This window comes from Phragmites australis, chromosome 15 (genome assembly GCF_958298935.1).
Source record: "Phragmites australis chromosome 15, lpPhrAust1.1, whole genome shotgun sequence".
Taxonomy (NCBI): Eukaryota; Viridiplantae; Streptophyta; class Magnoliopsida; order Poales; family Poaceae; genus Phragmites; species Phragmites australis.
The window spans coordinates 13,998,680-14,013,343 of record NC_084935.1 but is presented as its reverse complement, the minus strand read 5'-3'; the positions used below and the strand labels follow the sequence as shown (position 1 = coordinate 14,013,343).

The following is a 14,664-nucleotide window of genomic DNA, read 5'->3' as shown; positions in this document are numbered from 1 at the left end:
TCTTGGATTCCATAAAAAGTTATATTTTCCTAGAAATCAAGGAAACTTCTCAAGTTTCCAATACGCCTCAGAGGAGAAAAGTTTCTAAAGTTTCAAATGGGCCTAAGTTATTTTCCCAGCTGTTAAAAGAGTCCCAAATTGCATACTATCCGAGATATTCTTATTTCTACTAAAAATAGGAATTTAAATACCTTCCACAAATTTTAAAGTTATTACTAATATACTGTGCTATTTGAAATGCGGGAACTTCATAGTACCTATGCAGTCCTGGTGCTCCAAACAAGCCCGCATTAATCCATGGCCTCAGAACATGAAACATGACCGCCATTATTATTAATGGTGAATAATAAGAAACAAAGACCACGATAGTAAGAAGAAACAAACATCCTAGGACTGGAAACATCAAATAGACATGGCAAAGATGTACGACATTTGAACAGCATAGCATACTACGATACGTGTATTCCATGTCCAGAATTCAATCCAATAAACCATATAGTATACAGCCCAACCGAGTAATCTCATAAAGAACCTAAAGAAACAGAAAAACCAATAACCAATTACACCGTAACTACTAAGGTAGTGTTAACAAGAACATTGCACTCCATGGTGACCGAATCATCGGCCTTCAGCAATTTCCTCAGTTGTAAGGGCCCATGCCAATGCTGGAGCCGCCGTATGGAGGACCACCAGCGGCATCACGCGACTTTGAGTAGCTGATGTAGTAGAACTCGCCCAGGATGGCCGTGAAGAAGGTGAAAGCTGCACCAGCAGCGAAGACACCCTTGCGCACCGTCTCACAGGAGAGGGACTCTCCGTAGAAGATGCCCCTGTACCGGGTGTGGTAGGCGTTACGGACTGATCCAGCCAGCAAGCATGCCTCCGCAATGAGGAACGTCACCCTGCCAATGGGAGTGAAACATCTTGCTGGTGAAAATTTGGATTGGAATTCCAATTGATATGACACGGACGATATAACTTTCCATATTTCAAGTTATGGCAGCAATAGTTAACTTTGAAGGTACTGACAAAATAGAAGCAAATTAAACCATTTAGCCAAGTATGGTTCATTCAATCAAACGTTAAGAGGCATGTACTGAACTAATGTTTAGGATACCAAAACCTGCTTCACATATTATGGACGTGTGCCTAAGGGTGTGTTTGGCTGTCTGAATCCAGACCAATTCTCCTCTGAAATGGCCTATTGGAGAGCCAAACGCTGAAAGTCGAAACAATTCTAGTCCAAACGCTTGTCAATCGGCGAAATGCCTGAGAAGCTGTTTCGGTCGTTTCTGTCCCAGACTGCCTTTAGGTTCCCAGCTAACAAGATGTCTCAAAAATCCATATTTTCAATCTCTTTTCCCTATAGGTTTAGACCTAAAAGGCTCCAAAAAATCTACTAATTTTTGTGTAGGTTCTATAATCCATAAGCAACCCATTTTAACTGGTTGCACTTAAAAAGCCTGAACAGAATTCAAATTAAAATCCATTAAAGTTGACTGTTTTTGCACCTTCCATGAATTTTTAGATCTTTAAAATGATTCCCAGAAATTAGGAAAAAATTGTCAATATTTATCTTAATTAAAGGACTAATTTTCTAAAATTTTCTCCAGCTCTAAGTTATATAGTGAAATTTCAAGTTTCTTCACATGACCTCACTTCTCATAAATTTGTTCAATTCCAATTAAATTCAAATGCATGCAACAATTGATCAAAAATGGTCTGAGATGATGCTCATGATGTATATGTATGTCAAATGTTGTTATTGCAAAAAAATCCAAAACACAGCATATCAGAAAAGGCAAACTGGTCAATTGCACTGCCATCCTCTCTTTCAAGAAACTGAATTCAAACAACTTGCCAAACGGTTTCCAGAGATGATTCTGATTCACCAGACAAATGTTTCCAGATAGAATTTGGAACTAAAACATTTTTAGGAGAATCTGGATCTCTACCAAACACACCCTAAATATATCTCTAATCTGTAGGTACCGAATTTTTTTTTGTTCAAGCCATAAGAGCTTGAAGCTGGCAGTGACAGTGCATCCAGTTCAGGTTTCAATATATGCAGTGAGGAAGGGAGGGATGCCAACATCCAGTGTAAGAATATTTTATATATTCAATGTGGCCCATGTAATTTATCGGATAATTCTAATAATTGGTGTTCTAGTGTGATGGTTGGTAGAATAAAATGTTTAGAATTATTGGATTTATATACCCTCTTCTCTCCCTTTGAAATTTCATATATGAAGGCAGTATGTTTGTATGTGTAAAGAAAGAATGCTGGTTCATGTGCATAGCCAAGCTTTAGCTTGATGCAAAGGACATGGCTAATATATGTTAGCTAGTGCAGTTAGGACTTAATCAAGGATGTGTGATTATATCATGTAAAGGAGTAGCACAGCTGTGCAGTTGCTCTCGGTTGGTTTCACTGGGTGTCTATTCATGAACAGGTGTGTCTATTCACTGAACTAATGTCTCTTTGGCCAGAAAAGATGTCCCTCCGTGAGCTACAAAAGGATCTGTCCATCATGTGTTTATGTGCACCGTCATTTGGCAAACCATCAACAAATCAAGGCATCAGTGCAGAACGCATGCATGCAGAAGGCTACCATCAAGTGCAATGCACAGTTGCTGAGCGTACTGGTTACGACCAGTGAAAGTGCTCACAGCAAGATTAGAGTATATCACAAGACTAGTTTGTGTGTGCATACACAAACATATTAGAATACTTGTTCTCTTATCATTGAGGAAACACTAAAATGATGAAGGAAGAGAGGAGAGAAAACACTCTACAATAGGTAACCTACAATGAAAATTTGTGTGGATCAAGACATGATCAGGGTATGTCTATCAAAGTATTAAAAGGTTGAATCAAGTTTATGCTTAAACGATCATGTCTAAAAGTTTCGGTGTAAATATTTTTTCTTACATCCAGAAACAGACAGATAAGTGAAAGTGGTTCCGTATGAAATTTAACCGGCACTTGTTTTTGTGAATAGATTATGGCAGATCATGAATTCCCCCAGAAGGCTGGCTGCCAAGGACACAAAGAAAGCAATGCCATCAATTGAGGTTGACTTAGAAATTGCATAGGAAATGTCACTATCCCTTGGTGATTTCGAGAGAAATAGATAAACAATTCATGACACAATAGTCAAATAACTAATGTGGTTCAACAGTTCATCGAAAAACTTAATAGAAGTCAAATTAGTGTGTAAACAAATAATCAAAAGTTGTTGGGTGCTAAAGTAATCTGCTAGGCTATAAAAGCACAGAAGGTGAGCTGTGCCTAACATGGTTTCATTACTTTATTTTAAGTTGATGACCTACTGATTAGCTAAGCTACCCAGAAAGGACATGACAGGTTATTTGCTACTCCTTTCAGTAAAAATAACTGACATTTGTGCATTCAAACTTTTAAGAAATCTGTCTAAGCATATCTTTATACATATTTAGGGTTAATGTATGAATAGATTTGTCCAAAAATACTTTCACAATGTATGATGTTGCTAAGTGTACTATGTTGAAGGTTGTATTTTGGAAACTGTGTTGATTTCCTAAGACGTCGCTTATTTGTGACTGGAGGGACTTTCAGCATCTCCATGATATCACATAAATATATCAAAGTTATCCAACAACTGTTACACGAATACTCTTCCAAAAACTAAATCCTACAGAGTGACCCGTTCCGTGTCAAGTATTTTGCAGTACAAGTACATTAGGAGCAGTTGGACATATATCATCACCAATATAGAAATTGAGCAGATCTATGACATGTCTTGGAGTCAACTACTAATAGGCTCCAACCAAGAATGAGTTAGATTTTTCAGCAGGACATCACATGAAATCCCCAAAAAAGTGTTCATTTATATTTAAAGCAGAGCTTAGCTTGTATGAGGCAACCAAAATATTACCGACAACCAGTAGAATAAAGCAGTGGTTAAGCACTTGACTTTTCGTTTGGTAAGCAAGAAAGAGACACTTCTTCATTTCCTTCTTCTTTTTCTTTTTCTTTTGAAAAAAGAGAGACACTTCACCTAGGATTTCAAGAACATACCTTCCTGCATCTCAACAACAACAGTGTTGAGCTACCACGAGTTTAGCACATACACATAGAATCCAAACTGTTTTCAAAAGCAAAGCATTTTACCACTCCCTCGTGCCTAGGCCTAGCGTATTAGATAGCAAGTGGACACAATGCGAGCTCCAAAGGGCAATCGACTCTCATAAAGTGGCCCTTTGCTCTAAATTAGCAGCTAAACCAAATGAACATCCCATAATTGGCCGCCTTTTCACCGACTCGGTTCACCTTCCATCACCCACACTCTACATTTGTACCACAACTTGTGCAGCACAAGATCAGTTTCCAAAGCACAAGATCCAGCCCCAAAACACCCAGCAGGAAACGGATCTTAGCTCGAGCCGCGCGCAATCAGCTCAAACCACGGGAACATGACGCGGATCCCGTTTAGAACTGCTCCAAGAACTAAGCTAAGCTACCGCCGCCGCAGATCAAGACGATAGCGAGCGAGTGTCACGAGATCTCAGAGTGCAGAGCAGGGGACCGGACAACCCAACCCAGCCCAACCCGATCTGCTTTGCTAGCCGACAGCAAGCACCAGGATTCAATCAATTCGAGGCGTTGAGGGTTGAGATTACCATGTGATGAGGAAGAGGATGAGGGCGCAGGCGCGCGACCCCCCGGGCTTGAGCCCGCGGCCGCAGCAGAAGCAGCGGCTGGCGGTCATGAGCACGACCTGCGCGGCGGCGAGAAGGAGGAGCGCGCCGACGCCGTAGCCCGTGGCGATGTCGGAGTCGTAGACGCAGAAGTCGTACTCCTTGGCGGCGTCGGGGGTGACTGTGGCCTTGCTCCGGCGCTGCTCGGCGGCGACGCCGAGGCCGAACGCGATGACGTCGAGCAGGATCACCACCACCTGCACGATGATGGACGCCATTGCTTACTCCGCTCCCTCCCGCTCTCGAGCTTGGCAGCTCAGCTGGTTGGCAGTGGTTGGGTGCTCTCGAGCGCAGCTGCTGCGGGAGGAGTTAAAAAGGCGGTGCGGTCGCGTGTCGGTGTGGAGTGGGGACTGGGGAGGGCGGGAGGGAGGGAGAGCGAAGCTTGCTGGGTGGTCACGTCGATCGGGTGGGTGAGTGAGTGCCTGACTGGAAGTGGACTGGCTAACGGCGGGGGAGGTGGGGGCCACCTGGCAGCGGCTACCCGACGGGCGTCGCAATTTCGCCCCGGGTTGGTGTGTGTGGTCCGCGGTGTGGCTTGTCTCCGAAACCGGGCTCCCAAGGGAGATCCATACGGTAGCGGTGAGTTTCGCGAGGTGTTTGCCCTCAATTCAGATCCATACGGTATTTATCGAGACAATTCCTTATTTTGTATCGAAAAATAAAGTCGTTTATGTCTAGAGCTAGTTCTTAACAATACTTTCAAGGTATATCAGATGATAGTATGTGATCTGTCATATTTAGTGTGTGTATGAATTTAAGAATACCAGGTTATTCAGATTTAGGCCTTTCGCAGGATAACACCCATATATCATGTATATTTTTTTATAAATTATATTAAACGGTATACATATTTGTTCCTCTTTCTATTACAAGTCCGACCCTCCTATATTTATATAGCAGGAGTGATATACATATAAATAGACAATACTAATAACGTGATCGGTCTAATCCTGACGAAACTAATTATCCATAGCTAGTATAAATACGTAGACCCTACACTAGTTGACCGACCTACCCTGTCCCGTAGCCCCATGCTGCATGCCCGCATACAACATCGTCCTATCTGCCGTGCGGCGACACGCCTATTTGTAACGCCATCCCATAGCATTTCATGCTACGGGACGAGACATTATCTATTTACGTAGGCTAAGACTTCATTCGCTAGAGGGGGTGTTTGGGGTTTGGGGAAGAAAAACACTCGAGTAGATAGCATTTAGTACGACTTGATAGGTGATACGCTCATGGCTCCCTCCGATATATACATGGTGAATTCGTTCCTTATTATTCATATTTTTTTCGTAGAGAATAAAATACTACAAAATTTTATCTTGTTTTGTTGCTTAGGAACATAGGAGAAGTACCACAACCTTACCCGGACGTCATCCCTCGAAGGCTAAGTCTACTCAGACTTGAGGCTAAACTCTAGTCATGGTTGTGGTCGTGGTCGAGTCCCAGGATAACACGTTAGTAAAATAGCCATAACTCTTGCATACGGAGTCCAATTGAGGTGTTCTTGGATTCGTTGGCAAGCTATTGACGAGACCTTTTCAATGGATCTAGTCTCACCCTTAGATTCTTTATATATTAGTCAGAATCGAAGGAATAATGTGCTGCATTCAGACCCTATCGGGTCTTGTAATCATGTCGGGATCGGAGTCTAGGTTGTGCACGCCTCTTTCCACGCCTGCGCAACCCTAGATCGACCTCCTCACGTCCCCAAATAAATATGCAGTAGCCGTCATAGTTTAGGCTTAGATTTAGCTTAGATTATTCTGTTTTAGACAGCTTCGCCGTTTATCGATTAGTTGAACACCAAATCAAGTGCTTCTTTAGTAATTAACAATATTCAGATTGCATCTATCTGTTCTTGCTTATGTTCTCGATTCGCTTGCAGGAAAAGCCTTCTTGGTGAGGTCAACCGTGTTTTGGCACGGTTGATAACCACGGAGTAGTGGTGTAGTGGTTATGAGTGTTCTCGATCTGTTCTGGTCGGAGCCTTATGATCATGAACGTTGAAACTCAATCAATCGACTTATCATATTACCTTCGGAAGATCAGGCAAACATGCATCAAGTGGTATTAGAGCCTCGGTTGCTCGTTAGGTAATCTTAGCTACCCCTTTTATTTCGTCAAGTTCCATTACCTAGAGTCCAGAAATTTGCCCCACAAAAATATTTATGTTTTAGTTTTTCTGCCGTCCAAACCACTTTAAGCTTTTCGCAATTTTGTTTTCACTTTTAGTGTTATTGAGTTTGAGTCCATAGTCGGTGTCTTTATTGCTGGTTGAGTCATCATGTTCTAGTTTCTAGCGTCGAGTCTTTGCTAATTTAGTCGTCGAGTTACTCAGCTTGCCCTAGTCTACTATAGCTGAGTTTGTGTCCCTGCTCGGGGTCCGACCAGTCACTCCGACCACCCACTTAGGGTCCGATCAGGCACTCTGACCACCCACACGAGGTCCTGATCAGTCACTCCAACCACCCACTTAGGGTCTCGACTAGTCACTCTAACCACCCACTCAGGGTTCGACCAGTCACTCCAACCACCACTCGGGTCCAACCACCTAGTCGCCATGACCACCTAGTCGGATTAGCCCACCTTCTCAGATCCGATCACCTAGTCAGAATCGCCCACCTTCTTAGATCCGACCACAATAGCCCGAACAGAGGTAGCCAAAGTTTAAAGAGAGAGTATCTTTTTATTACCTTTATACCCCTGCTCTCTGGAAAAAGTTTTTGACCCACATATCTCACTGGTCTTAGAAAAGACAGTAGAAGAGTTTTGAGTTTGTGTCACATTCGCAAAAAAAAAAGAGAGAGAAAAGAAAAGAAAGCAAGAAACAAAGAGTGCCAAAAATAAAGAAAAGAAGCAAATAGTGCAAAAAAGAGAGAATTATATAAAAAAATCAGGTTTGCATTGTGCATTTTGTTCCATTGTGCTTGTGTCTGTTATAGTTTTCGGCTTGCTCGAGCTAGTTCTAGGAATGTGTTTGAGCCAGCAACTGTGACAAGTACTGTAGATTTTTATTCAGCTTTGCTAATCTGATTTCAATTATTGCTATTTCTTGCTACTAAATATTGCCTGCCCAAGCTACACCTTCCCTCGATCAGATAAGTTTCTCCCCTTGCAACTACCTCACTAGCACCCGATAAGGTATCATGAACCAGCCACCGGTTGTGCCAACTGCGGTGATTGGTAAGAACACTTGTAAGAGTGTGGTAAGATGCTTGAGAGTGTGTGATTCCACTTCAATCTCCACCACCTAGTAGTTGATAGGGATAATAAGTTTTTGTTGTCTCTTGTTTTCTACTAACCCTAACAGGTGAAGCATCGAATGTGCAAGAGTGTGTTTGGAGAGAAGAACTCGCGATGGTGTTGGATGAGCACAGCCATATTTTTAATGATGCCATTAATAAAAAGTTTGTGGAAACAAATACTACATTACAACGACTCAATGATAATATTGCAATGCCCAATGCATATTTTGATAAGTTGATCAATCAGCCACCGAACAATGGCCATGTGTATTCTCATGTTGCAGTCCATCAACATAAGGTTGTCGATGATAATGAGATACGCAACCACGATGCCTGTGATGCACGACAAAGGAATTGATTAAACTTCAACCGTCAAGGTATGAGAGGTAATAAATTTCAGCAACATAACCTATATGACGGTAGAAGAAAAGTTTAATGCTCATTTAGTTCTTGAAGTGCATAGAGTTAGGCAAGCAACTAGTGAATTTAAAGGTTTTGCCATCAACTGGTAGAATAGAGTATGCAAAGAAGGGTTAGAACCTACGACATGAGATGCAAAGATGGCTATGCGTAACAGATTTGTTCCATCCTCTTTTAAACATGACTTGCATAATAAATTACAGCACTTAAACCAAAGAAATAGATCTGTAGAAGAATATTATCAGGAGAACAAGGACATCAAAACACAGGAGGAAAGAAGTTCAAAGTCGAGGACGACTTTGCTTCAAGGGGGGAGAGGATGATATTAGGTTAAAGTGAAATATCTACCCTATGACCAGTGAGGCTAATCGCAGGGCTTGGCTCCGCGACTAGGGGCTAGTCACGAGAGCCTTGCCTGGTCGCACAATAGGGCCACAATCTTTGAAAAATCTACTACCAGTTGACACTTCCTTGCGCGGACTCCCTCTGACAGGGGAACCCCTTATTCTATACACCGATAGTATTCCCCACGCTCCCCCGCAAATGCGGTCGGTTGTGTAGTTCGTCACGTGGCCGTGGTCAGACCTGGCTGCATCACTTGGGCCTCAAGTGAACAAGAGTTTACTCTGCGAGTGGTCATCGACACAGTCTTCCCTCATGGTGGGCCCAGAAAACCACATCCCATGGGAGGTTAAAGTAGAGAGAGAGAGAGGACGAAGGATCCACTCCTAACCAAAGAACTTACCGCGTCAGCAAAGGAGTGAGCACAAGTCTCATCCTTGTAAAGCCATTGGGCGGGAAAAGACCACTGACGAGCTACCAGGGGTCGGTGTCCCATGGACACGTTTAGAGGTTCCCATGGAACCTAAGTCTCTCATCAGTCTCTTTCCCTCTTGCGCGGACACTTGGCCAGCGGCAGCCTGATCGCCCTGGTATGGTCAGGGCAAGGCTGGTCAGAGCAAGGCTAGTGTCACATCCGGTTTTATAAAGGGACAAAACCAGATGTAAACCACATGTATGCTAGAATCAAGTTTCATACATGTAGCGACTTCATTAGTGTATCACACACAGTGCCATTATTACAATGTTTAACCTAAACAAAATAGATAGACTCCAAAGTCTTTAACTAAGCACACAAACTAAACATAATGAAGCTCCCATCTTCCACAGGCAATTGACTGGGGATCCACCAGCTTAGCAATCTTCATCTTCATCGATGTAATAGTCTGGTTCTCCTTCATTGTTTGAGCAGCATTGGATATACATTTGGATGGAAATAGCAAGTGTGAGTACGCATCGTACTCCGTAAGTGTGGGAAATAAATGACATGCAAGCTTAAATAAAGGAACATCCTGTAAAAAGTTGAATTTGCATAAAAGCCAACTAAGCTAACGTAATAGTTATAAAAGCAACCTATTTAACTAGGTGAATCATCACTAGACTTCCAATTCCTAGAAACATCTCCACATGTTTTCCAACTACCTAAAAACCATTTCAGGTTCCCAAACCATCCAACCAAACCAAACCCATCCATCTAATCATGTGAGGATCCAAGTTTCTCATGACCGTGAGCACGACCGATATATCGGATTTTATACTCTGCAGAGGTCGTCTAGCTTTCCCCACGAGTCGTGATTTCCTTGTTGCCATGTTTGCAAGAAACTTAATACACGCAAGTGGTGTGTCGCTCGGAGACCACTACAAGACTGTTACAAAGTATCCTCCCAACAAGAATAAGCCCACTAAGGTTTCACCACCGTCGAAGTGAAGTCACACCACCTAGAAGCCCCCTCTTGCGCCATGTAGCTCCAGAAAAAAATCACCCTTCCTTTCCACTACACCATCATTGACTCATTCTATGCTGAGGATCTGCTAATTAATAGTCCAAGCTGTAGCCATATAAGTCTCATGGTTGGACGATACTTCTTGGGTTGTCGCTCCATGAACCAGTCCTTAGGATACCGAGCAAACACTACCACCCACCAAAGTGTTTCACACACCTGTGCCTCACGCAGCACCATCAACCAACCTCCTGCTTGACATCCCTGTGTCCCATGTTGCTACAACAATTACTAGCATTTCTAACTCATAGTTGCATAGTTCATTAGTCATGTTTAACCATCAACCCATCCATACCCTTGTGTGAAGCTAAGCATAAGTTATCCTACATAATCACTACTAACAATTAGCCGACAAGGAATATATGGAACATGGTACTACAAGTAAAAAGGATTAAGTATTAACAGTATGCATGTTTGAAATAAAGAACACATTTAAAAAACTAGGATCAAAATGTTCAAGGGCACTTGTCTCTTCCAACTTGCTGCTCAGACTCTTCAAACACTTGGTCCTGGGGATTCTCGAACCGCTCCTTGTATGCTCTCGAAACACACCAAAAAAGCACACAATAAAACTAACTAAGAATAGTACAAAAAATAGTAGCTAACATCTATGAAAAAGGTACTAAAAGATAGTACACGCTGCTACGAACACGAGAGCGCGAAAATAATCTAAATCGGAGCTATGACGAACAAGTTACACTAAAAACAAGTTTAAGGTTAAATTTAAAAAGAAATAGAGTTGTTTTGAATAAAATAGAAATGTTGGGGGCCTTTTAAAAATAGAGGGACTTATATGAAAATATGAGAAAATTTAGGGACTAAGATGTAAAAAGATAGGGTCTTTTGGGTAATTACAAAAAAGTTTAGGGGCTAAAGTGCAAAAGTGCCACTTTTCTAATTAAAATAAAACTAAAGTTGACTGGATAAAGGCTTGCTGATGTGGCATGACATATAGGTAGATTGGATGACATGGCTGGCTGATGTAGACGATGATGCGACTCTAGGAGGTTGACTGGATTAAGGAGGCCACATGGCATCACACGATTGGCTCGGGCGAAGGGGTATTTTGGATCTAATCATTGCCATCTATCTTGAATCTGACGGCTGAGAATCGGAGAGAGGGTTAGCCGGCCGATGACTTGGACCAAGACGGCGCGGGAGGAGATTAGCGATGGCGGCAGGAGGGGATTGCTGGAAACACGTTTCGGCTCGCGGCGGCAACATCAAGCGGCGAAAAAGCACCACGGGAGGACAGCGAACTCACCTAGGGCTTCAGCTTCTTTGAGAAGGCGGTGGAAAGCGCTGGTGGCGTGAAAGGAGACAAAGACTGTTGGGTCCTTGTCGGCGATGGCGTTTCGATGACGGAGAGGCAACAAGAAGTGGTAGGATTGACTCCGTCTGAGCACGTGGATCTAGAGGTGCGCTCGGGTGCAGCAATGCACGGCTAGAGTGGCTGGAGGTGAAGCTTGGTTGAGCGGCAATGGTGGTGGTGACGGCGGCTTGGTGTGGGCGAAATAGATCAAAAAGGGAGGGAAACTGGGTTTATATAGGCGGGCAAGGCGTAGGGTGTTCGGATTCAGCTAGGGTTGTTGGGATTCGGGTTCAGGAAGGTGGTGCATGGCGTCGAGTTCGGTGTGGACTCGGCAGAAGCCCGAGCTCGGGTTGGAGAAGACGATCGACGGGTAGGCCCCACGCGCTAGAGGAAGATGGAGGAGGGTTCCGACCGTGGCGCCATCTGGAGGAGGTGGGCGGCAGCTATTGGGCCTGGCCTTCGGTCGGCCTAGGCGGGAGGCGGGGAAAGGAGCAACTGGGCTAGCGCGTGTCCCTGGCGGGAGGGGAGGCCAAGAGAAGGAGAGAGGAGAATGGGCTTGGCCCAGGAGAAGAAAGAATAATGGGCAACGGGAAAAAGAAAAGGAGAAAAGGAAGAGATTAGGCCAGGGAGGGAAAAGACATTTTCTTTTATAGAAACATTTTCCAAATTTTTCAAAAACTCAAACGACGTGCCTCGGGATTTCAAAAATTCATTTTCCACACAATGAAAACTCTAATGCATCTATTCCAGCATGAATGCAACACAAAAGTATATCCTAAGGCAAAATTAAATTTATTTTAGAAATTAGGTTTTGACCTTTCTATTTATTTTAAACCCTAATTAAATTCTAGCAAAATTTTAGGGAATTACAAAATAAAAAAATTAGGGTGCTACAACTAGTCGGGTCGAGGCTGGTTGGAGCGAGGCCGATCGAGGCAATGCTAGTCAAGCCTCTGCTGACCAATGCTGCTCCCAGAACCACCGCTTGCGGTTGATACCTGGCTCCGCGGTCTAGTCGCCTCCGTGGCCAGCTGGGTCAACTTCACGACTAGATTGATGGCTGACTAAAGCAGCGCTGGGTGGTGGAGAGGATATGCGAGCAGCAAGATCAACTTCCCAGGCGATCGTCGTGACCTCGTCTATGATCAGGCGTAAGACGTTGACCTCAGGAAGACCCAATTTGACTCGAGCCCTCTCCGATGAGGGGAGGTCACACATTGGTGGAGCATCTTGCGAAGGGTCATTCTTCATCGAGGCAACTGCCATTAGGAATTTGACTCGCGAATCGACAACCTCGTCGGGGAGATTTGAGGAGCTCTCTCGAGTGTCGTCCTCACTCCCGGTGTACAGGTAGGCTGGGCATGCTCTCCTCTGCAAGGGGCATAGCCGGCGTCCACGAGCTGCTTAACCTGAGGAGTAAACCTTGAATTGTTATTTGGGCCTGTATTTTGTATGAATGAGGCTTTCAACTTCTCTGATTATCCTGAGTCATTGTTGTGGTCATAGGGTCCCTGAACTGATCGAACCACTTGCTCGCTCTAAGCCCCCGACCACTCCTGTAAGCAGAGTGCGGTCAAAGACGTTTGGGCAATCTGCTCACTCCGAGCCCCTGACCACGTTTACTCACAACTCCACCGACCAGCGCAGTTGAGAAGCAGCGACCGAGTGCAAGCTTAGGTTCGCGGTCAAGCGGGGGATATTGCAGAGTGACCTCCGAGGTGCGTTAGTCTTACCACCACTCAATCACGTGTAGTCCTAGGCTAGCCAAGCGAGGTTTGACCAGTTGACCCCTGTGAGGTTCGCGACCTACTTGCTTGGTCAGCTTGTTGGAAGGAGCTACTCACGGTGTGTAGAGACCTGGAGTAGATGATCAGAGAGAGCGACCAGCAACAAGAATACATTAATGACCACCTCAGCCGCTGTCGGTGTATTCAGAACCAGGGGTCCCTAGGTCCCGAGACCAGGCCGGCCATCCGCCACATGTCACCACCCTGCAAGGTAAGAAGAAGCTAAGTCCCGGGAGAAGGTGCTCGGGGCCGCCGCCTCTGGTTCCCGAGCACCCTAGTTCCCCGATGATCCGCAGAGCCCAAATACCAAGAAGGAAGTGCTCGGGAGAGAGTGCTCGGGGCTGCACGTGGCAGCCCCCGAGGACTCGGTGCCCCGAAGGTCCCACCGAAGTGCTCGGGAGAGAGTGCTCGGGGCTGCACGTGGCAGCCCCCGAGGACTCGGTGCCCCGAAGGTCCCACCGAAGTGCTCGGGAGAGAGTGCTCGGGGCTGCACGTGGCAGCCCCCGAGGACTCGGTGCCCCGAAGGTCCCACCGAAGTGCTCAGAAGAGAGTGCTCGGGGCTGCACGTGGCAGCCCCCGAGGACTCGGTTCCCCGAAGGTCCCACCGAAGTGCTCGGGAGAGAGTGCTCGGGGCTGCACGTGGCAGCCCCCGAGGACTCGGTTCCCCGAAGGTCTCACTCAAGTGCTCGGGGGAGAGTGCTCGGGGCTGCACGTGGCAGCCCCCGAGGACTCGGTTCCCCGAAGGTTCGCGCAAGATCATTCGACGACCCGAAGGGTCCCGTCGTCAGGGTGTCATCCAGTCAAAGGCCCAATGCCGCATTTAATAGGCACGCGCGGCCTGACATCCCGACATCCTGACATTCTCAGCTGCCCACGCCCCAGTGTCAGACCCTGCCATGCACTGGCAGGGGGGGCGTGGGTCCATTAAATGCACGGGTCCCGTCCCGTTTCATCCGGATGCCTCGGGATAACGCTGCCAAGATCGAAGCGCTCCGTCTGCCACCCTGCCATGGCGGAAGAACAAGACAGGGTGGGCGCACCGATCATCTCTGAGGCTGCCCGGCGGGCCCCCTTTATGGCGCCCGAGGGCTTCCACAGTGGCGGGTGGTCGAATGCGCGCCTCCTTTCTTCACCGCCCCTGTCACTTCGCCAAGACAAAATGATTACGCCTTTCTCCGTGGCACCTTGGCATTCGCATCCCCTCTTTCCCATTCAGGATATGTTGAGGTCGGCGCGCCTATAAAAGGAAAGGATAGAGAACACGTAAAAGAGAGACCGGAAGTGTGTGAAGAAGAGGACGCAGACGCTCG

General features: G+C 45.6%; 1 protein-coding gene across 1 annotated transcript; it reads right to left on the bottom strand.

Moving 5' to 3' along the window:
* Window positions 1-369: 369 nt before the first annotated feature.
* Window positions 370-5,100, bottom strand: LOC133892538 (uncharacterized). The gene is made up of 2 exons (XM_062333383.1): window positions 4,663-5,100; window positions 370-902 (listed from the first exon to the last, which is right to left on the bottom strand). Exons 1-2 carry the CDS (start codon window positions 4,956-4,958, stop codon window positions 641-643), a joined length of 558 nt encoding a protein of 185 aa, XP_062189367.1. The 5' UTR covers window positions 4,959-5,100; the 3' UTR covers window positions 370-640.
* Between the last annotated feature and the right edge of the window lie 9,564 nt (window positions 5,101-14,664).